Raw genomic sequence first — 23775 nt, forward strand, 5'->3', positions numbered from 1 at the left:
CCCTCCTCCCGGTGGCCTGTAGGGCCAGAGTCCAGGTGACAAAGCCTTGCGCAGCAGCTGGGTGAAGGGGCTGCCCTCTGGCCCTGCCCACCACCTGCGCAGGCTGTCCCCAGCCCCAGGAAGCCTCCCTCTCCGGGCCTCGAGGGCTGGCCGCCTGATCTCTCCCCCAGCGGGGCCAGCCGCAGGGCCACGGCCACAGGGGCAGAGGCCAGGTTGCCACGGGAGGCCTGTCCCTTGGTGCTGCTCTGAGCCCTGCCCCAGCATCTGGGCCCAAGGAGGACCCTTTCTGAAGTCCCACTTACTCCTCCACGGAACGAGACAGCAGTCACTGCAGCCAGGCCAGGGTGCTCCCATGTCACCCTTGAGCGTGGCTGTGGGGTCGCTGGGGCACTGCAGGGCCAGCACCGCGCACTTGCCATGGGGCAGCCCTGCCCAAGAACTCACTCAGTCCCCGTGACACTCCACGGCAGTCCAGATGGAGGGAGGCTCCGACAAGGTGCAGAGTGTGGTAGTGGCCAAGTCAGACCCAGAACTGGATTCCTCCGCCCGGGAGATAGGAGGAGTTGGAGTCTGGGAGTCGGGAGCTAAAGAAAAAACTTGTCCAAAGTCACACAGTGGGGCTGGGAATGTGGCTCAAGCGGTAGCGCGCTCGCCTGGCATGCGTGTGGCCCGGGTTCGATCCTCAGCACCACATACCAACAAAGATGTTGTGTCCGCCGAGAACTAAAAAATAAATATTAAAAATTCTCTCTCTCTCTCCCTCAAAAAAAAAAACAAAAACAAAAACAAACAAACAAACAAAAAAAAACAAAGTCACTCAGGTCACAGTGACAATGAATTTAGTTTTCTCATGACTTGCAACGAAGAACAAATCCTCTTCGTTACCATCAAAACAAAAGTCCCATTTAAAGTCATGGTCTGTGGCACACACCTGTAGGCCCAGCCACTTGGGAGGCTGAGGCAGGAGGCTCACTCACACCCAGGAATTAGAGGCCAGCCTGGGCATCAGAGTGAGACCCTGTGTCAGGTGGTGGGGACACCCAGGCGTAACCCCAGCTTCTCAGGAGGCTGAGGCAGAAGGGAAGAGATTGCAAGTTTGAGGTTAGCCTGGGCAACTTAGTGAGACCCTGTCTCAAAATAAAATAAGGGCTGAAGATGGAGTTGCGTGGTGGGGGGTTGCCTAGCACCCACGAGGCCCTGGGTTTGACTCCAGCACCACAGAAATACCCAAACCAGGAAAACAAACAAACAAAAAAAGCGGTCACCTAAAGCAAGATCGAAGTAGTTGTCACAAAGCCACAAACTCACAGGTGACCTGTCCCCTGAGAACCGCATGCCCAGCCCTGCCACTCTCCACACAGCACGGTTTTGGGTGGACAGCCTCTTCGGTGGTGGTGTAGGGTCTCCAGGGAGCCCCTGTGGTACCTTCTTTTTCCATCTCCCTCAGGTCTGGAGTTTGAGAAACAGGAGCAAGAATAGTGCATTTTGCATTTATGCCGGTGTGACCTTCCCCAAAGGCTGGGTGACCTTGGACAGGTTTCCCAATCTCTCTGAGCTTCCATTACTCCTGTGTGGCATGGGACAAGAGCACTGTCATTAGAGTCAGTATCAGGATCAGTGTTGAAGGAGGTGGAGCCCAGGGCACGTGGCCTGGGGTGACAGGTGCTCAGAAGCAGGATCCACAGGAAGGAAGCTGCAGCAGGGTCCAGTGTGGGCGGGGCTGACGGCAGGCCCAGAGCCAGGGCAGCCTCCAAGGAGGGCCTGTCTTCGGACCATGTTTGCCTCGCTCCTGACACTGGGTGCCCCTGGGGAAGCCACAGGTGCTGGAGTCGGACAGCCCGGGGGGGGGGGCACCTCAGCCCTTCCTGCATGGTCCTGTCCCTGATGTCCGTCATTCCATGCCGCCTGACAATGGCTACCAGTTCCACATGACCACTGAAGTTGAAATTAAAATTCGATCTTGGTCACACTAGCCACATTTCAAGTGCTTCACAGCCACGCGTGACAGTGGCTCTCATGTCACATGATGAACAACAGACGTCCCATCTCCTGGGCCCCAGGGACACTGCTCATCTGAGCAGAGGTGGTGCCTGTTGGGGGTGATGTGCGACTGGCTTGTCCAGGGCAGAGGGCAACCGTGTCTCTGCTGTGGGGACGCTGCTGCTGCCGACTCGCCAGAAGACCAACTCATCAACTTTCCGGAAACTTCGATTTCTTCATTGGCAAACTCAGCCAAGCCCGTCCCGCCTCAGAGCCTTGCTGCCGGAATCCACAAGCAGACAGCCGCAGTGCTCTGGAATTGGAGCCCAGGACAGAGGTGAGGGACAGCAGGGCAGGTGGGCCAGGCCTGCATTTGGCATCAGTGAGCTGGGCTCCAACTCCAGCTCTTGCCGCAGGTCTAAGGCTGAGGACTGGCACTGTCCAAATGCTTTTGCTATAAAACGGAGAAACAAGGACAATTTCTCCGAACTTCCACGTCTCCGTAAGGATCAAAGGAAGTCGTGTGTGGGAGCCTGGCAGCAGAGCCTGTGCCTGACTCCAGGGAAGGGGGAGAGGTGGGGGGACACTGGGTCCTGCCCTGCCAGGACTCCCCTCCAGCTTGCCTGCTTCTCTTCTCCCCCACAGGGGCACCTGACCTGAGCATCAGGACCACCAAGGGCAGGCTCTGCACTGAGGCAGGGATGACACTGGAGCTTGGGGTCCCTGGTAACACCATTGCTAGTTTTTATTGAACACTTGTTAATGCCATGGCCTGTTCTAGAACCTTCTAAGTACTATTTTTAATCTCCCCAATCACCTTGAGAGTCTGCATTACCTCCTTTCTACAGATAATTAAGAGGAAGAGTTAACAGAGCCAGGTATGGTGGCACTTGCCCGGGTCACAAGCTCAAGGCCACCCTGGGCAACTTAGTGAGACCCTGTCTCAAAATAATAATTTTAAAAGGGCTGGGGATTGGGCTGGGGATGTGGCTCAAGCGGTAGCGCGCTCGCCTGGCATGCGTGCGGCCCGGGTTCGATCCTCAGCACCACATACCAACAAAGATGTTGTGTCCGCCGAGAACTAAAAAATACATTTTAAAAATTCTCTCTCTCTCTCTTTAAAAAAAAAAAAAGGGCTGGGGATGAAGGGCAGGGCAGAGGCCCCCACCACAAGTGAGCGCTGGGGTCCATCCCCACTTCTACAAGGGGGCAGAGCAGGGGTCTGAACCCAGATCCGAGTAGCCCTAAGCTGGGGTCTGATCCACTGGGTCTCAACTCCTTTTCGGATCTGATACTGTCCAGTAAAATGGCTGCTGTTCTGGAGGACTGTCCCTTTGGGAACCAGGACTGGGCTCTGCGGAAGCCGGAGGAGCCAGGAGCTTCCTCTTCTTCCTGTGGACGTGGCATTTGCAGGCAAGGGCGGGATCTTAGGTCTTGTTTCTGTCCCAGGCAGGATGGAGGGGACAGCAGGTGGGGAGGTGGCTTCCCAGTCACAGTCCAGGTGTGACACACAAGGCGCCGAGGAGCGGGAGGGGGGAGCTGGGAGCTCGGGAGCAAGCCCTGGATCAGGAGCTGCTCACCCCCAGCTGTGCCCTTTGAGCTTCCCTGGCCTTGGGTTCCTCATCTGGAACCCAGTGTTGACGCTGCGACTTTATGGGGAATTACACGAAAGGCCTTCGCGCAGTGTCCTGTGTGGAAGCGCAGCAACGATTAATTATGACTCTTCCTAAAAAACATTAAGTGTCCCCTCCACCCTGCAGAACAAGGCGACTCCGCAGCGGGTGGAGACCCGGAGCTTTAGGTCCACCCCGGACTGGCAGGAGGTGGGTTCTGGCTGCTCGGGTAATCCATGCTGTTGGTCCTGCTTTGCCCCCCGCCAGCCTGTGGCAGGGGGTGAGCCTTGACAGGAGCCTACTGACCCCTGGAACTTTCGGTCCGAACCGACCTGGGCCTCAGGAACCACCTGGTGTGTGTGTGTGTGTGTGTGCGCGCGCGTATGTGTGTAAACGAGAAGGGAACACACTTTTTGCCCTTGAAGGGGCACAACTGGGGAGAATCTCATGCTCCCCGCCTGTTCCCAGGGGTAGCCGCAGCCGCCCCTCCTCAGCTGCAGCCCTGGCTCTGAGGCTGCTCCAGCCCTGGCCCTCTGGCCAGCTGGCTTTGGTCTGGACCCTGTGTGGACACAGAGGCTTCAACTCAAATAGGATGAAAAACTTCTCCATCCTGTGCCAGCCCCAGGGCCCCTCCCCGCCCTGCCTATTTTTATCAGGCCCTCCTGATGGCAGGGCTGGGAAATCTCCCCTGGAGGTCCCTGCACCCGCCTGTCGGATGTGTTTGATCAGCTGTCTGTGGCCCGCGCCAGGGGAACCCGTGCAGAGGGGACGGTGTTTGAGCAGAGCGGCTGGGAGCCCGGGAGCCCTGGCCACGGCTGCTCCCCGCCTTCTGCTAATCTCTTCTTGGAGGACAAAGGAAGGAGGAGGTTTGATAGACTAGCCCACAGGTGGCTTGGGGAACAGTGTTGCCCACAGAAGAGAGACGTGGAGTGGGGTTCCCCGGAGTGCAGAGGGCGGTGGGCCCTGCTTGGTCCCTCCTGCCGTCCTCTGCACGCCCAGCCGGCACTCCGCGCTCCAGGAGAAACAGAGACAGGGAGGTGCGGGCCCTCGAGCCGCCCAGAATCCCAGCAGCTCCTTGGAAATTAATCCTGTACCACTACAGGTCTGGGCTTCAAAGGTGGAGCGGATGGGGTGGGGACATCTTAGATTGCAGGTTTAGGGACAGGTAGGAAAGCTGGGCAAGGACATTGCCCCGGTGGAGCTCAGGAACCCAGGCCAAGGGCTGCAGACAGGAAGGCGGCGGTGGGGAGTGCAGGACAGCGCGTCCCCGAGCTGTGGAACCAGCTCTGCAGAGCTCGGGGTGCGGCTCCTCTCCCCCTCAGGACGCGAATCCAGGTCACAGTCGGTCTCCAGCAGCATCGACTGAGCTCCCGCTGGGCACGCTGTCCGCACGAGCCTGCGAGGAGGGCCACGTCTCCGTGGACCGGGCACCTCTGCTCTGCGAGCACCAAGTGACAGGGGAGACAGCACGGGCGCTCGAGGAAGCTGAAGAACATTCTGGAGGAGAAGGGCTGGTTCCTACCGCCCACGTCTGAGAAGCCCCCTTCTAGAGAAAACCGGAGCCCTGGGAGGGCGGCTTCCCAGGAAGAATGCAGACCCTCGCTGGGGGCCAGGTCTCCGCAGGGCCACAGCTGTTTCCTTCCCACCCCAACTGTGTTGAGCGTCAGTCCCTGAGGGTCAGAGGGACAACAAGCACCCAAGAAGTGAGGGGACCTCTGGGCCTGGCACTTTTCCCAAATGCCCCCAATTTGTCTCACCTGGAGCTCAGAGGTCTGGGCCTCGCCAGCTGTGGTGCCAGGGGCTCCCCGAGCTCATGCTCCAGCCCTGGGCAGCTGTTCCCTGTCACTGCCCACTCTGTCTGGGATGGAGTCTGTGTCCAACCCAGGGCAGCCCAGAGTGCTCCCCCTTACTCTGGCCTTGGGCCCAGGGCCTCGTGGGGTAGTCCCCTACCTGACTACCTTCCCTGGGGCCCTTTGAAGGTGCATAGTTAAGGCCACCACTTAGGAAGCTCCCGACTGTCAGCTGTTTAAAAATGTGAACAACTTTCTCCTCATGATCACGATCAAGAGATTCCTTTAATGTCACTGGCTAGTCCTAGGTGGGGCTGGGGACCCGGCCCATCCCCTCCCTCTGCCTGGTCCTGCCAACCTGCCCCGCAGCAGCCCTGCACTCTGCCCACCCACCTTCTGAGGTCACGCTGCTCACCCCTTCTGTTGCCGGACGCTCTCCAGGCTACTGCTCAAAGCTGGCCTGGCCAGGTCAGCCTCTCCCTGCAGGTGCCACCCAGGCAGAGGGCGCCCCCCGCCCAGTACAGGTGCATTCGGGCTGCTCCAGGACTGTCCCTAAGTGAGCACAGGACCCCCACCCCCGGCCCCCACCTCAGGCTAAAGGTCTGGTGGCCCTCGCCTCACAGGCTGGTCCCTCTGGCAGGCACCTCTTGCCTCCTGCGGGGCACCCTTCCTTGTTCCCCTGCAGGCTGCCAGCAATGGGAAATTTTTCAGCTGTCCCCTGGGAGAGGTCTCTGCCTATTTCTTAGTTATCTGCTCAGCACTCGGTGCTTTGGGGGCAGCTGAGGTTCAAGAGGTAAGTGAAAAGTGCTGGGTGCTGTAGGATCCCTAAGGATCCAGGGAGGGAGGCCGGGGAGGCCCACTCCCCTCAGCGCCAGGGGGCGCCGGAAGGGATGGTGTGTCCGCAGAGGACTTCATTAGCAACCAAATTTTTGCACTAAATTCATTAAATCCAGGCTTTTGATTCATCCTGGAATTCTGGGGGACAAGATGATCATTCCCTATTTTGTAGATGGGAGCAGGAGGAAGGACCTCAGAGGGTAAGCACTCGCCCAAGGTCACAGTCAGACAATGGCACTGAGAGGAGGCACCATGGGGGGACACCATGGCCTCTGCTCTCAACACCCCCTGGATCCCTGGGAAATGGCGAGGAGGGGAGACTCCATGAACTAGCGGGGCCTGGAAGTCCGCAACAGCCCCAGGGGCAGCCTCCAGCCTGGGCCGTGCCTGTGCCAATGCCAGCTGCCCCAAACCGGAACAGGCCCGCACCACCACAGTGCATCCCACACCAGGCAGCGGGGATTCTTTGAAAGTATCTTATTTACAGTTAGTGCGTGAGTGATCGTGATCAGACTCAGAGAGAACACGAGGGCACTGGCTGTCCTGACCGGGTGGGGACAGGGACGACCCCCTTGCTGAGGCAAAGCAGGCAGCAAGTTTCAGACAAGTCTCAGAGCCCGCTGGCTGCTGCACTGGGGCTCAGGGGCTACCAGGTTCAAGGTTTCCATGGCCATTCATTTGCTCAGCCCCAAGTCTTCTTACTCTTTTCTTGAGCAGTACTGGGGGTCAAAGCCAGGCACGAATCCTTAGAGGCAGGCACTCTACCACTGGGCCTCAGCCAAGCCCTTTTTATGGTTTGTTAAAAACTTTGAGCCTGGGTCTCCTTGAATCGCCCCGGCCGAGTTCCTGCCGCTTCAGCACTGCACCGCTGGGACTGCAGGTGTGTGCCACCGCACCTGGCTCCCAGGTCTGTCTTTTACTCCATTATTTCCCAAGTACCCCCTGGACACACTGGGCCAAAAAGAACAGGGCTGCCCAGCCCCTCCTCTGGGGGAGGCGGGCAGATAAGCAGCCCAGGGTCTTCTCCCTCCCTGTCAGACTTTCTGGCCCCAACTTAATGGAAATGCTCTTCGTCTCCAGCACCTCCTGCCCCCTCTGTAAGACTGTCAGCTTCCCCCTTTCCTTAGTCATTTGGGTTCTCAGGCACATGAGATTTAATGGCACACTGTCCCCCAACCACCAGATGTCATCAGTCCCTGGTATGGGAGAATTTAGGGACCCTCTCCCTCTCCCTTTCAATTCTGGAAGTCCCCTGATTGGGCTCACTATTCACTGGACCCCATTTCATCCCTTAGCACTATCAGAGCTCTGGCCCAAGGGACAAGGCTGAGGTGCCTCCTGTGGCCGGGGGCAAGTTGGAGGCTTCCTCAGAGGGGCCTGCACCATGGGAAGCGGGCACTGCCACGGCAGCCCTGATGTTCATGGGCTCAAAGTTTTCCAAGCAACTTCAGAGACAGGAGAGATGGCTTTACAAATAGACCTTTGTCCCTGCCCTGTGGCTGCCCCCGGTCCAGGTTCTGCTCCTGTTTGGATGGTGGGTCACATCTGCCTGCGGCACTCAATCATCGATTTCAGCCTCACTTACCTTGATGGGCAAATCCGGTCTGTAACTGACCCCACCACTCCTGCAGAAACAGACCCCAGTGTGGCACCCGCCTCCGGTCCCTCTTCACCAGCAGGGTCATGAGCTCAGGGAGCAGAGGAGGCGCGTGGCCCTAAGGAACCAATGCACCTGTTCCCAGAAGTCCAGACTCCTCCAACTGCCACAAGTTCATCCAGAGACCGCATGGCACCTTCCATGGCAGAAGGGACATGAAACACCACGGCCACAGGAAAGCAAGCACGTGGACAGAGGAGAGCCATTAGCAACGTCCTCCAGAGCAGCCACGCAGAAGGTCTCTTGGGCAGAAGTGGGAGAACTGAAAAGGTCTCCTTGTAAAATGCAGGCCTGGGCCTCTCCAGAGAGCGACACTGTGAAGGCGGAGCTGGCCAGCACACAGGCCACTCGGAGCAGACACTGAATCCAGGACGGACTCCTGCGCCCCAACAGAACAGCACCGCTGGGCGGGTGCAGGTCCGACTTCTCTGCTGCGAGCCTGGTGATTCAGAAGAAAACAGCGTCCAACCACCATCTGGGTCCCCATCAAAATCAGGAAAGGACTCTCAGTGCTGGAAAGGATCTGACACTTAGGCTTAAAACTTCCAGCGCTTTTATTCAGAACACTCTAAAACAAAACAGAATAAACCCTACTCTCCCCACGGCCCTCAGCAACTGGTTTTAATTGTTTTGCTTTCTGGAAGGCAGAAACTTAGTGACGCTCACCGCAGTTCCCACCCCTCCGAGCCATGTTCTTACCACTGGGCCTAGAGCCTGTGCCACTCCACTGCCTTTCAGTGGGTCTCATGTGGTGCCAAGGGGAGATTCAGTGCCATTTTGCCACTTACGCTCTCCTGTCTGCCAGCCCACAGGACTGGAAAAGCTTCAAACAGGGGCGGCCAGGGCAGAACGGTGAGGTCTTTCCAGGGAGGTGAAGTCTTAGGGTTTGAGCACCATCTTCTGGTCAGTTTTTGGCTTCTGAAGCGGACTCTCCTTTAAAAATGTCATTTGCTTGAGGATAAGAAGATTCCAGGACTACGAGCTCAAGTGCTTTGCCACATCAAAATGAGGACAGGCCTGGGGGCGGGAGCAGCTGTGGGGCGGGCTGTGGAAACTTGCCAGGACACTCTGCCCAGCGGATTCCAGACAGCAGTCAAGGTGAAGGCGCAACCCTCTGCCCTTGTAGCTGGGTGCCATCAGACCCCGCAGCAGCAACCAATGCCCCACCACAGCGGAGCCCGACCCCGGCTCTGCATGTGGCCACGCGAGACCTTATGCTTGGAAGGAAGTGCTGGGCTCTCGCTGCTGGTGGGTGAGGGCGAGCGCCCAGTTCAAGCGCTCTCCTATCCAAGGATTCAAGCCACACAAAGTGGCAGGGAGCCCTGTCTGTGTGTCAGTGCTGCACTAGCCCAGGTCAACCTTTGGGCATAAAGGACAGTTGAATCCTAACCTAGGAACGAACAGTCATCTACTTCACCTCCTAATGGACTCCACAAACCATTAATTACCAGATTATATTTTAGGAACTAAAGACAAAAAGTTTTTTGAAATTCAGACTCAAAAAGATCACTGAACTTCACTAAATGTGCAGCCCGGGGAGCCAGAGAGCAGCCGTCCACGAGGCGTACCAGCGGGCAGCAGGCACAGCTAGGAGCTGCCCTGGCCACCCCTCCACAGACAGGCCCCTGCCTGCCTGCCCGCTGCTGGCTCAGTGGCAACATCACATGCTCCAGACGCAGCCACAAGCCAGGCCCCCTGGGTCAGTAGAAGTTTTACCCTTGATCAGAGGAAGGGGGTGAGGAACATGGAAGAGCTGTGAGAGCCACCTTTCAGGTAAGGACACCAGGAAGAACACCGTAGAAAGGCAGAGGCGGCCTCTTCAGCTGGACGGCCTCCCATGGAGTGTCTCCAGGAGAAGCCCTCCACAGGCTTTGTTTGGGGAGGGGCTCCCTCTGTGGACCAGCGAGGACCTGTGCTTCCTGCAGTGGTATCACTAGTGTGCTGGGCATGGTCAGCAGGATCTGGGGGACCCAAGCAGAGGGGAGATGGGAGAAGTGAGGACAGACAAGTGTGCTCTCGGCTGGGGTTCCTGGAGGGGGTGCTGGGGCCTGCTCTCATTTTCAAACTGCCAGGGCACTGGAGTCCCTTGCAGCTACTTCTTGCTAGCCCGGTCCCCCAGCTAAATGCCCTGCCCAAACAGGGCTGCAGCATGGCACACCTTCCTGGCTGGCCTGGTCACCAGCTCCCAACCCACTGCTCTTTCAGACTATTTCAGAAGCTAGACTTCCCTCAGGGCCAAGTGGTGCCACGGAGACCCGAACAGAGCCATGGGATGGAGGCTGTCTTCGTGGAGGACGGAGTATCGGCACGGATGATTCAGACATGGTGGGTTTCATGAGAGCAGTGTAATTTCCGTCTGTTTTCCCAAGGAGATAGTCTAGGTTGGTGCTAAGCTAAGATGCTCGCCATGAAGGACAGCAGGGAGGGCAAAGGGCAAACTGCAGAGCTTCCCCTCTGGAGCTGACGCAGGGACCCCTCCGCCAGAGGAGCAGTCCCTCATTTGGCCTCGCCACAGATCAGGGTCACGGTACCATCCAGCAAGTCTTCCACAGTCACCGCCACGAGCTCAGAGCTGGTCTGAGATGCCTGAGAATCAGGCAAAGTCACGAACACCTGCGATCCAGCAAGCTGTGTCTCCTCCAAAGTGATAACCTGCTCAGTGGGGGCCACTGGCTCCGGAGTTTGGATCACCTGAAAGGGAAAGACCGGAAGGCTGCTCTGGGCAGTGTCCACAGTCAGCTCCGAGTGTCCGCCTCGTGCGGTAATGATGATATTTATGTTTCCCCCTGAGGAGAGCAATTACTTGTGCCTAATGGGAAGAGGCAAGCCTAATGCCAGTGATGCAAAAGGGAAGGCGGCAGACAATTTCAATAACTCTACGCACCAAATTGCTATAATCTGCCCAGTATGCCGCCTCTGGGCGCCGGACTCTGTGATCACACCAGGGAACCCTGCCTTGGTCTCCCACACTGAGTTTTCCTGTCTCGAGGATGACAATGCGTAGGTAAGTGCCATGGAACAGGAGCCACTGAAGGTGGCTGGTCTCAGGTCTGAAACATGGCAACTTAAAAATTAAGTGGCCTGGGTGACGTGACAGCAGCCTGGACGCATGGAAATGAAGGGATTCTCAGAAGCCCAGGCAGAGGGCCTTCTCGGACCTCCGAGAGCTGCCAGCCTTCGTGGGGGTTGTGTGGCTACAGAGCTTGAGAAGCAGTTAAACAGATGAGCCATGGCTCCTGCCAGCTCAGTCACAGCTCAGCAGCTGGCTGGCCTGCACCCCTACCCTCCACGGGCCACACGCCACGCACACTGTCTGCTAAGGCTGACCTGCCCCTGGCGGGAGAGCCAGTCTGTGGTTAGGCACTCCCAGCTCCGGCCCAACCTGGCTTCAGTGCTTCTGACCTGTGGACCCCTGGACAGCTTGATTCCTTCAGTATTTTTAAACAAGAGTGCCCCCCAAGCCCTGCCCACGGAGGGCTCAGCCACCCGCTCCTGAGAAGCAGCCAGAAGGGGACAGCGGGCACAGCTGCTTCCCATGCTACAGGGTGGAGCCCAGTCACCGGAAACAGCAGTTCCCGAGCTGGTTTTCTCTTTTAGAACTGGAGCCCTCCTTTTCTTCCTCTCCAAGGACATCTCACCAAGAACTCTAAGGAAATATATACATAAATAAAAGCAAAATGGCCTGGGTGACATGATAGCAGGCCTGTCACCTGGACTTCTGCCCACCTGACTTAACCTTGGTTCCCTAGAGGCCATAAAAACATGGTTTGCAAATGACTGACCTACACAACTGGACAGTGGGGCAGTCCAAGAGGCCGAAGCCTCCCTCAGTCTCAGCTCTCCCTAGCCCCTCTCCAGCCACTCAATATGGGCAGAGCCGAGTTTCCTTCCTTTTCTGCCCTCCTCTCTCTGGAAAAGATGGGAGGGAGGATACAAAGGGACCAGAGACAGACTGGGCTGAGCTTGGCTTCAAAATCAAGTAGAGGCGGGCTTCTCACCAGGTGAGAGGCCCAGACACACAAGGTGTACGTGCCCAGCCCATGAGTCACCCATGGGCCTCACCTGATGGTGGTCCCTGCCCAACACGGGGTGTAGCCACTCCTCTCCACAGTTCCCTGCAGCTCTGTTTGGTAAGAGGTGCAGGGACTCTTAAGATCATGAATGTATTACCAGGGAGATCTTCAACCAAGGTACTCTAGGGAAGCCTTTGGAACCCCGCATTCACATCCCGTGAATCTGATGGCCCCAGAATCACCTGTACCATCTGTGAGGTGGCAGCCTGGGTTTCAGTGCCCGCCATCTTTGGGTGGTCAGATTCCAGGTGGCCGTCCAGCTGTGCCTGGGAGGTGAAGAGCTCCCCACAGAGCTCACAGGGGAAGGTGCTCTCCGACTGCTTGAAGTGCTCCGTGGTGACGTGGTGCTGCAGGGCTCCCGGGAAGCGGAACGTGGCCGCGCAGTACAAGCACCTGAATGGCTGGGTCCCTGAAGGAGGGAGGGGGAGAGATGCAGGTCGAGGTCTGGAGGGGCCTTCTTTATAAAATGGCAACGACATAAAACTAGACAGAGAGCTTTGGAAGGGTCTCCTGCAAGTGAGGTACCCTCAGAATACACAGTTTAATTATTAGCATCAGATAGAGGCTAGGCTTGCCTCTGCTGAAGCCCATTACTAGTTCCATGGTGGACAAGGACACTGATGAACGATTTCACCAAACCTAGGACGTTCATTTTCACATCTCTGAGGCGGGACCAATGGCACCTCTGACTGCTGTGGCTAGGCAGCAGTGGGGTCGATGGCTGTCCATGCACAAGCACGGGCTCACAGGACGAGTGTCCATGACTGGACGACATCCCTGGGACAGGATGGTGGACACTTTCCCGAGCAGTACCCGAACAGTCCAGGGGGAGGGGCAGGTGATGAAGGGTCAGCCACATCCCAGAGCAACAATCAAAAGCAGTCTATGTGATATTTCAGAGATCAAAACTAAGAGCCTCCAGTTTTCTGGAGGAATCTTATGTCTGTGCTTGGTCACCAATGCTATCGATGGCAGAGCAAACATGGTGTGACAAACCTTGACAACTGGAACTGAAAGTTACTGGAGAAGCTGGCTTCTCCCCTTCATCGACTTACTCTTAGGTTTTCCTTTTTATGTATGCACACCATGCGTGTGACAGGATAAAGATCCATGTCAAGTTAAGACTAAAATAGCACTTAGCATAACCTACAGATTCAAGTAATAAGAAAGCATAGTTTAATTGGCAGCACTTAATGGTTCATTAAAAATGGTACAACTTAGTATCTGGCCTTCTAGAGTTGATGGAATACAGGCACAACAATGACAGCCATGGCTACACCGGGTGCTCACCAGTGCCAGGCCTAAAGGCTTTCGCAGCCACCTGATGAAGTGAGTACTATAATTCCCATCTGCCAGATGAGGAAACCGAAGCACAAGCCAGTGGCTTGGCCTGGCTGGAGTGGTAAAGATGAGACTTGTGGGGCTGGGGCTGGAGCTCAGCAGTAGAGCACTTGCCTCCCACGTGCAAGGCCCTGGGTTCAATCCTCAGCACCACATAAAAATAAATAAATAAAGGTATTGTGCCCAACTACAACTACATTAAAGAAATAAATAAACAAACAAATAAATAAATATTAAAAAAAGAAAAGAAAAGACGAGACTTGCACTCAGTCTGGCTCAGAGGTGTGCAGAAGGGGCACTGACCTGAATGCTGGCACTTGACGTGGACCTGCAGCAGAGCTGGCGTGGGGAAGAGCTCCTTACACTGGTCACATTCGTGGAACTTCATATCTGTGAAGTGTATAAGGAAAATCGTGGAAAAAGACAAAAGGAGGGCTCTGCCAAGGCCAGAGAGTGGACAGCCTGGGGTGGGGTGAGGACTGCCTCTCTGCACAAGATCCACCACGGCAAGAGGCTCACACCTCACGCAACCTAGTCGTAAAGAGCAGGCTCTGGTCCAGACTGTCCAGGTGCAACAAGGGTAGTGGGAGTTAAACAAGAAAATACACACGGAGTACCCAGCTGCCGCCCTGTACACAGAAAATGCTCCGTGACTGACAGCTGCTGTGATTATCTCTCAATTTACCTACAAGGCAGGTATTAGTAACTCCCATTCTGCGCAGGAGGAAACAGGCTCGGAAAAGTCACTTGCCAAGGTCATGCAGCTGGTTAAGTGCTGGCATTGGGGTTTCCTGAGCCCATCTGCCACCAAAGCTGGCACCCTTCCCATGTGCCTGAGTGGTCCTCACTCAGGGGCTGACAGGAGCTTACACTGCCCTGGGTGTCCAGATTTGAGAATCACGGCCACTCAAGCTACTGTTACTGAGGGTTGGGACTGGCGTCCTTTCAGGTATGCCGGGCAGAACAGAGGCGACCACCACAGCACGACCACCAGGACATCAAGACCCTCCCACGCATCTGCTCACAGGCGCTCTGTGCCCCCGCCTCACCTGCGTGCTCGGCCTTGATGTGCTTCTTGTGTTCAATGGTGTTGGGAAAGGTTTTGTCGCAGGAGCTGCACTGCAGAGATGAGAACTTAGACGATCGGTGGTTCTGAGCAGCAAACACATCCGGATGGTGGGTCCGATTATGGTACCACAAACCAGACAATTGCTGCAAGAAATCAGGCAAATGTTAGGTCTTAGAAAGTTCTAGCAAGCCAGGAAGCTCACAAGATCCCCATAAAGGAAAATAGATTCTGAGATAAGCTCATGGATCTACTGCCATATGTTTTTTGGAGTCCTGGTGATTGAACCCAGGGGCACTCTACCACCAAGCTACATCCCTGGCCCTTTTTTTTCAAAATTTCAGACATAGTCTAAGTTGCCCAGGCTGGCCTTAAACTTGCAGTCCTCCTGCCTCAGCCTCCCAAGTCACTGCGAACCACCTAAGTGTACACTGACCTATCTTGCTGAGTGCTGACTCGAGAGTAAGGCAACTAGGAGTGGAGAGGCCACTCTGGCAGGGCTCAACTGAGTCCCCCGTAAGTCTTCAGGACTAAACCCTGGCCACCGGCAGGCACAGATGTCCTTCACCCTGAGCTCTCTCTCACCGCTTCCCCGAGGCCTAGAGGTGAGGCAAAGCAGCCTGCCAGGGAGGAGCCTGGGAATCCAGAAGCAAGCGTCACTGCCTTTCCCAGCCTCCAGAACAGCCCTGGGAACTCTCCATGCAATTTCCTGGTCTCTAGACACCAAGCCCAGGCCCTCCTCAGCTCCGTCACACCAATGTCACAGCACAAGGCTGGGCACAAAGTTAGCTCTCATTTCTAAATCAGCTTCTGGGCCTCTGTCCACACCTTCATCACAGGAGACAGCAAGGACCATTCTTTTCTCTGGGACTGATTTCTGACAGACATGGTTTCTTTTTAGATCTACATAGGGCTTCACCTTAATTATGTAACAAATTCTAAAGTAAAAATGCAGAGTCCTTCCCTGGGAGTTAAACAATTGTGCTAAACAAGGCGATCAAGGCACTGTACTGCTCCTCGTTGCTATTTTCATATCCCTTGTGCATCAATAGGTTCTATAGAACATGAGCGTCCAAGGGGAAGAACAGCATCCCATTTTTGATAAGATGAAGTCGAAGAGAAGAGGGGTGAGAACTTTCTGATCTAATGACAGACGGCTCCCCCACTGCATCACTTGACCAGATTTCAGAGAATCTCAATTAGAAGTTGCTTTTTAAAATCCAGTGGTGGGGATGGAACCCAGGCTCTTGCAATACTGAACACATGCTCCACCTCTGAGCTATACCCCAGCCCATGACATAAAAGGATTGGTCCTATTGTAACATTTGGGGATGAGCTGGGACAACCTGCAAGTCACAAACACAGGAACCAGGGAACCAAATGGGGCAGGGACTGGAGGAACAACTCCCAGGGCCTGAGGTCACCTGGTAGGCCTTGTTGCAGATCCCACAGCTGAAGGGCTTTCCTCCGACGTGGGTCACCATGTGGCGCTCCAGCATGGAAGGGGCACTGAAGATCTTCCCACACGTGGGGCAGGGGTGGTACTCCTTGGAGTGCACCTCGTGGATGTGCTTCCGGTGATCTTGCAGAGTGGGGAAACTCATCCTGCATTTCTTGCAATCGTATGGATCTTCTATGTCTAGTTCCCGGAGGGGCAGCCATAAGAGAAAGAGGCAGAGGGGAGAAAAACAGCACAAGCAGCAATCAGTAATGCAACGCTATTTGGGTGTCACACAGCATCATAGACTCCGGGGACTTGAGGTCATTGAAGCAAGCTCCAGGAGGTGGGCCTGGTTCCTCTGAGCTCCTGGACTGACACCCTGCAGCATCCAGCAGTTTGTCCAATTCCTCATTTTAATCTATTCGACCACTTTCCAGGGAACATCGTGGTTGCTCCTCATGTTCGCAGTGGCGTTTTGAGTTTTCTAATTCCTGGTGGAGATGCCCACACACTCCCCAGAGCATCACTATTTCTTTTGTCATCAGTAGCACAAGGAGTGCTTCCTCACTGAGCTCCAGACTCAATAGCAAGAAGCCTCTGCATGGAGGAGGGCAATGAGCGCCCCCAGAGACACCTAGCCCTGCCCCCAGCCTGTGGGCAGCTTCTATCATCATGCTTAATTTAGAGATTAGAAAAGTCAAGGTTTAAAGAGTTAAGTTAGCACCTTCCTGCCCAAGGGCACACCCAGAGCCCACTCTGGAGGCCCATGCTTCACTGGACATGCCAGCTCCCCGGTGGGACCTCAAAATATGGAGGACTAATAAAGAACGTACTGGCCATATGGCTGGCAGAGAACGTCAGTCTTTTTCTTAAAGCAATAGAAAGCAAAATGTTTTAATAGTAAAATCCTTTGCCCACACGAAAGACCCAGCCATGGGCCAACCTTACTGGTGCACTGACCAGATTCACTCAGGGATCCTGGCAGGCAGCGGTGGGCAGCACCATTAACTAGTCTCCCTGTGGACAAGAGCGCTTAAAATTGCAGTTTCATGCTGTCTTTATAGGCTCTCCGACACAGGTTTCCGCAGCAAGGAACGGGAGAGCTCAGTGCAGGGGACGAGGGGCCTGGGTGCTGTGCTGCTGGGGAGGACTGACTCTGGGATGTGGCCAACTATTTTGGGTCCTCTCCATTCTGAAAATTAATGTCTTCCCCTTTCCTGATTCTCATGTAATGCTACTGAGAAAAGAAGACTAAAGCAGATGTCACTTCAAGAGGTTGGCACTGGATCCAAGCCAAGACCTACTCTGGAGGTCTACTGTAAGTGGGCTTTTAGCAGTCTTCGTCAACTCCATGGGGCTAGGGGCCACGCTTTGTATTCTTCCCGCACGACCCAGTGTCCAGCCACATGCTGGCATTGAGGAGCTCTGGCAAAGTCCACGGTGGCTGGGCTGAAAGCACACATGGATGTGTTCACATAAAGCAGATGTTATGAGACACTGTTTGCCAACAGCTAGAAAGCAGTGTGTGGGAGGAAGGGTGAGCAGGGGGAAGGAGAGAGGAGGAAGGTATGCAAGGTACCTGGCATGCCAAGAGATAAGCTTGATGGTGACAGATGGTACCTGACAGGGATGCTCTTATCACCAACCGTAATATCTCATCTATTGAGCCACTTCTATGTGTGAGGGTGACACGTCTCGCTTCCGTGGTAGTGAGATCTCATTTAATCCTTATAAGAATCCAAGGTGGTGGTGTTATCATGTGCTCTAGTTTGGAAGGAGCACATGCAGCTTAGGAAGGGAAGGCAATTTGTTTAAGAAAAGTAAGTGGCAGGGTCAGGATTCAAGATCAAGCCCAGGACACTTGCTGTGCTGTGTTGGTCACATTCTGGCTGCAAAAAGCGAGGCTGAAGGAAACATGAGGGGTGGCAGTACTTCTTTTCCTCGTGTGTGTGTGCGCGCGCGTGTGTGCATGTGTTGGTGCTAGTAGAAAGGGAGAAGGATGGGGGAAGACCCTACTAATTGAGGGAAGTCCAATAGCACTTGGAACAGAACGGTGAGCACCATGCAGGACGCAGGCTCCACTCTAGGAAAGGGCTGGGCTGCCCCTGCGGGAGGCAGGTGTGAGCACAGGACGAGGAAGAGGATGGGGACTTACAAAAACCCTCTGGTGCCCTTGAGCCGCCAGCACAGAGGCTCTGTCCTTCCAGCACAGTCTGCCTTTGCAGCTGAACAGCAGCAGGCGGGCTGGAGCAGGACAAGGGAAAGCCTTGGCAGAGAGAAGCCAGCATCATGGGGACGGGTTAAAATGGGATTCTTCCTGAAACAGGACCAGAGGACTGTGGGTCTGCAGGAGAATGTGGGAAGGCAGGGCACTGAATGGGGCCAGTTCTGGTGGGGTGAACCTCTGTCTGACTGCTCCACGTTTTCTCAGGGCCAGGTGTAGCCCTGCACACCTGACATCCATCATCTCAGTACATACTGTGAAAGGTGTGAAGGTGGATGGAGAGGCCGTTGGCTTGCCGGAAGCCCTTGCCACAGTCCCTGCAGACGTATGGCTTGTCCCCAGTGTGGGTCCTCACGTGGCGGGACAGCTCAATGGACTGGGCAAACACCGCATCACAGTACTGGCAGGCGTACATCTTTCCTGCAAATACACACGAGCTTGTGAGGGCCAGCACTGAACTCTCACGGCATTCCTACAGGCAAAATTCTGAGGCACACACCAGGGAACTGTCATCTGGAGATGACATTAAACCCTCAGACAATCTATAATCCACCGGGTGAGGTCTGCAGCCTCCTGTCAACACCTGCCCCTCACCAACAGCGCCTCCGATAGATGCTGAGCACAGCTGCATAGAGGAGCAGGGTTCTCATCACACCAGAGAAGGCCTCTGTTGGTCAGGCCACCCTGAGGACGGAAGGGCTCGTTCCACCTCTGTCAAGAGATAAATCCTTGTGTTCAGAAACGCGGGAGTCCAGCCTCCTCACGAGACACGCAGTGTGATCTGGAGCTGCACACCAAGGTGCGACGTGGCTGGAGGAGGAATGACTTGCTCTAAAGTCAGTGCACATCCCTGGGCTTCTCAACTTTCTCGCACACATAATGAAAATGTAGCTGTTGGGCTGCCAAAGACTGGAAAGGTCAAGAGCAGCTCTGGAGGAGCGGCATTTGTGAAGAGGCGCACCGGCCGAGGAGTGTGGGCACCTGAGGAGTGCGGGTGACGCAGGCCGGCGGCACCCGGGGCAGACAGCCTCATTTCCACTTTCACCTATTGGGCTTTGAAAGAGAATTTTTTTTTTTTTGAAAAAAAGGTTTCTTGAATTAAAAGTTGAAATGATTGAGAATCCTGAGGCTTTGTCCTTGACCTTCTGCATCCCTTTCTAGATGACCTCATCTCAGAGCCCTGCACACTGCCTTGCTGAGAGCGCCACCCTTTTCCACAACTCCAGGCTCAGACACCAGCTTCCTGTCTGCCTGTCCACTCAGAGCTCTTCCCCCTCACATCTGCCCCCTCACAATCAGCTCCTGCTGCTCTGCCCCCCCCCCCACAGGCCCAGGCCCCCAATCCCACCTCAGTAAGCATAGGGTCATTCACTCAGCTGTCCAGGCCCAAGCCCCAAGTCATGCCCTGTCCTCTCTTCCCTCTGCACCCATATCCAACCCATCCTGTCACCTCTGCTTTCTTTTTTTTTTTTTTTTTTAAAGAGAGAGTGATAGAGGGAGAGAGAGAGAATTTTTTTTAATATTTATTTTTTTTAGTTATTGGTGGACACAACATCGTTGTTTGTATGTGGTGCTGAGGATCGAACCCGGGCCACACGCACGCCAGGCGAGCGCGCTACCGCTGGAGCCACATCCCCAGCCCCGTCACCTCTGCTTTCAAAAACATATCCTCAGCCAGGCATGGTGGTGCACACCTGCAATCCCAGCGGCTCAGGAGGCTGAGGCCCTAAGCAACTCAATGAGACCCTGTCTCTAAATAAAATATAAAAGGGCTGGGGATGTGGCTCAGTAGCTAAGTGCCCCTGGGTTAAGTCTCCAGTACTCCACAAAATAAATAAATAATAATAAATAAATCTCTGTGTGTGTGTGTGTGTGTGTGTGTGTGTGTGTGTATCTATCTCCTCAAACTTGAATGCTTTTCCACCCCTAATACAACTCTAGTTGAAAACTACATCCTCTATCCATTGACCGCCACAAGCGCCTGCCACTGTCTATGTATATTACACTCCAGTCCTGGAACAGTTCACTGTTGAAAGTGGGCAGAAGTAACCTCTAAGAATATAACCAGATCCCACCACTTTGCTCAAAACCCTCTTAGGGCAGAATAATGGCTTCCCAAATGGCCACGACCTAAGCCCTGGAAATGGTAACTGTGCGAAAGAATCTGTGCCTGAGTTAAGCATCTTGATCTCATTCTGGCTCTCCAGAGGCCCTGTGGAATCACAGCATTCTGGTAAGAGGGAGGACGAAGAGCCCAAGGAGGGGACATGGTGATAGAGCAGAGGCTGAAGTGATGTGGCCGAGAGCCCAGGATGACAGGCAGACTCTAGATGCTGGGAAAGGAGACCGGAGGAGGAAGACGCCCGGCGTGCACCAAGCCAGAACGGAGGAGGAAGTCCAGCCCTACCCCGAGTGCTAACCCGGAGGAAGCCCATCAACCCTTAAAACCCATCAAAGGGGGTGTGGCTACCAGCACGGTTCTGCGGCTGATCCAGGTACCCGGTTTCCAACTCCCCCACCCTTAGCTGCGATAACTCAAAATATTTCCCACAAGCTTTTGGGGGTTGTAGCTATCAACGCAAAACAACAACTGTACAGGCACCTGGTTTCTACCTCAGAGACTAGAGCAGGGAAGATACAGGTGGAAGCTCATTTCCTTTCACACTGGCTATACCTACCACCCTGAATACAGAGGCTCAAGCTAGGAATAGACAACGCCACCTACTGGAAGCAAGGAAAACAGTGTTCTGAGAGACTTTTTTTTTCTTTCTTTCTCTCTTTTCTTCTCTCTCTTCCACAACTTCAGCATATGTGAAACCAAGAACTGTGCATGAACAACCGAATTACCAAAGTAATATAATATAGAGGAATTGTATATACCCCACCTTCCCCCCATTTTTTTCTTTATTTCTATCTTTCCTTTTCCTTCTCTTATTTCTCTTTTCTTCCTTGTTATTTTTTTCATTCGTATTCTCTCTATCCCACTTTAAATCTCCTAACCTTTGCTATCTATACATAGGGTAACTATCTAAATTCAGATAGGAGGTTGAGTCTATACATTCTTCCATAAATTACCAGTCTAGTGGTTAGAGTTCTCCAAAGGTGCTAACTAAGCTAGTTTAACCTCATACCCTCACTCCTTTCCCTCTAAGTATAACATCCTTCGTCTGAAATTAAGTTTTCTATATGCCACCAGATATGGTACGCCTTTTATGAAACTAATGAATATATTCTTAAGTAATAATTAAAACCAATATCTATAGTCTTAGAATCTAACTATAAATGTATTAATAATGAAAACTTGTGCTTAGATAATGTACTGTTGATATTGGGAACTGTTAACATTGTCTTTCTCTGCAAAAGAGGGATTTTGAAGCTATATAAGAACAATAAAATATATAAGGGGAAAAACATTAGCACAACAGTTTCACAAAGCTAGAAAGAATCATGAGCAGTATGAAAAGACAAGGAAAGAAAGGACCACAAACAATAGAGGCTAATTCAATATTAGATGAGGTAATATCTGCAGCTGATGGAATGTCAGACAAACAGTTCAGGATATACATGCTTCAGATGATCTGAAGTCTCAAGGAAGACATTATACAGCAAATTCAGACACTGAAAAATCACTTTGACAATGAATTACATAAACAAATCCAAGAAGCAAAAGATCAACTCTATAGGGAGATAGAGGATATAAAAAACAAACAGAAATCCTGGAAATGCAGGAAACAATAAACCAAATTAAAAACTCAAATGAGAGTATTACCAGCAGAATAGAACACTTAGAAGATAGAACTTCAGACAACGAAGACAAAGTTTTTCAATTTGAAAAGAACATAGACAGCTCAGCGAGAATGTTAAGAAATCATGAGCAGAACATCCAAGAATTATGGGATAACATCAAGAAACCAAACCTAAGAGTTATTGGGATACAAGAGGGTATAGAGGTCCAAACCAAGGTAATGAGCAATCTATTTAATGAAATAATACTAGAAAACTTCCCAGACTTAAAGAATGAAACAGAAATCCAAATACTAGAAGCCTACAGGACACCAAATGTACAAAATCATAAGAGATCCACACCAAGACACATAATAATGAAGATGCCCAACATACAGAATAAGGAGAGAATCTTAAAAGCCACAAGAGAGAGGAAGCAGATTACATTTAGGGGTAAACCAATCAGGATAACTGCTGATCTTTCAACACAGACTCTGAAAGCTAGAAGATCCTGGAACAACATATTTCAAACGCTGAAAGAAAAAGGGTTCCAACCAAGAATCATGTATCCAGCGAAATTAAGCTTCAGGATTGAAGATGAAATAAAAATCTTCCACGACAACCAAAAGTTAAAAGAATTTGCAGCTAGAAAACCAGCTCTTCAAAACATCCTTGGCAAAACATTACAGGAAGAGGAAATGGAAAATAACAATGAAAACCAACAGCAGGAGGTAGTACAGTAAAGGAAAAACTAAGCATAGAGGAAAAACAAATCATGTTAAGTAACAAACATAACCAAATATGGCTGGAAATACAAACCATATCTCAATAGTCACCCTAAATGTTAATGGCTTAAATGCACCAATCAAAAGACATAGGCTAGTAGAATGGATTAAAAAAAAGATCCAACAATATGCTGCCTACAGGAGACTCATCTGATAGGAAAAGACATACACAGACTGAAGGTGAAAGGTTGGGAAAAATCATATCACTCATACGGACCCCGGAAGCAAGCAGGGGTGTCCATACTTGTATCAAATAAAACAGATTTCAAGCCAAAGTTAATCAAAAGGGATAAACAAGGACACTACATACTGCTCAAGGGAACCATACACCAACAAGACTTGACGATCATTAATATATATGCCCCAAACAGTGGTGCAGCTACGTTCATCAAACAAACTCTTCTCAAGTTCAAGAGTCTAATAGACCACAACACAATAATCATAGGAGATTTTAACACACCTCTCTCACCACTGGACAGATCTTCCAAACAAAAGTTGAATAAAGAAACCACAGAGCTCAACAATACAATTAATAATTTAGACTTAATTGATATATACAGAGTATACCACCCAACATCAAGCGGATACACTTTCTTCTCAGCAGCACATGGATCCTTCTCAAAAATAGACCATATATTATGTCACAGGGCAAATCTTAGCAATTACAAAGGAGTTGAGATACTACCATGCATTTTATCTGATCATAATGGAATGAAATTGGAAATCAATAATAAAATAAGAAAGGAAAATCCTACATCTCATGGAGATTAAACAATATGCTACTGAATGAACAAAGGGTTACAGAAGATATCAAAGAGGAAATTAAAAAATTCTTAGAGGTAAACGAAAACTCAGACACAACATATCGAAATCTCTAGGACACTATGAAAGCAGTACTAAGAGGAAAATTCATTTCATGGAGTTCATTCCTTAAAAGAAGGAAAAGCCAACCAATAAATGACCTCACACTACACCTCGAAGCCTTAGAAAAAGAAGAACAAATCAGCAGCAAATATAGTAGAAGGCAAGAAATAATTAAAATTAGAGCTGAAATCAATGAAATCGAAACAAAAGAAACAATCAAAAAAATTGACAAAACTAAAAGTTGGTTCTTTGAAAAAATAAATAAGATTGATAGACCACTAGCCACGCTAACAAAGAAAAGAAGAGAGAGAACCCAAATTACTAGCTTACGGGATGAAAAAGGCAACATCACAACAGACACTTCAGAAATACAGAAGATAA

The 23775-nt window shown here is 52.4% G+C and overlaps 1 protein-coding gene across 4 annotated transcripts in view; it reads right to left on the reverse strand.

Annotated features, from left to right (window-relative positions):
• Positions 1-8413: 8413 nt before the first annotated feature.
• ZBTB40 (zinc finger and BTB domain containing 40) overlaps positions 8414-23775 on the reverse strand; it is an 81716-nt gene continuing 66354 nt past the window's right edge. For 3 of the 4 annotated variants that reach the window (XM_081307302.1, XM_081307303.1, XM_081307304.1), the window contains 6 exons: positions 18278-18442; positions 15782-15996; positions 14341-14503; positions 13595-13681; positions 12133-12359; positions 8414-10568 (listed from right to left, as the gene is read on the reverse strand). In XM_081307302.1, the coding sequence (XP_081163428.1) occupies positions 10374-10568; positions 12133-12359; positions 13595-13681; positions 14341-14503; positions 15782-15996; positions 18278-18442 (1052 nt within the window). In that variant the 3' untranslated portion in view covers positions 8414-10373. The remainder of the gene's footprint in view (positions 10569-12132; positions 12360-13594; positions 13682-14340; positions 14504-15781; positions 15997-18277; positions 18443-23775) is intronic. The other variant, XM_081307305.1, reaches the window with a different exon arrangement.

Source organism: Spermophilus citellus (assembly GCF_964194105.1).
Source record: "Spermophilus citellus genome assembly, chromosome: 9".
Classification (NCBI taxonomy): domain Eukaryota; kingdom Metazoa; phylum Chordata; class Mammalia; order Rodentia; family Sciuridae; genus Spermophilus; species Spermophilus citellus.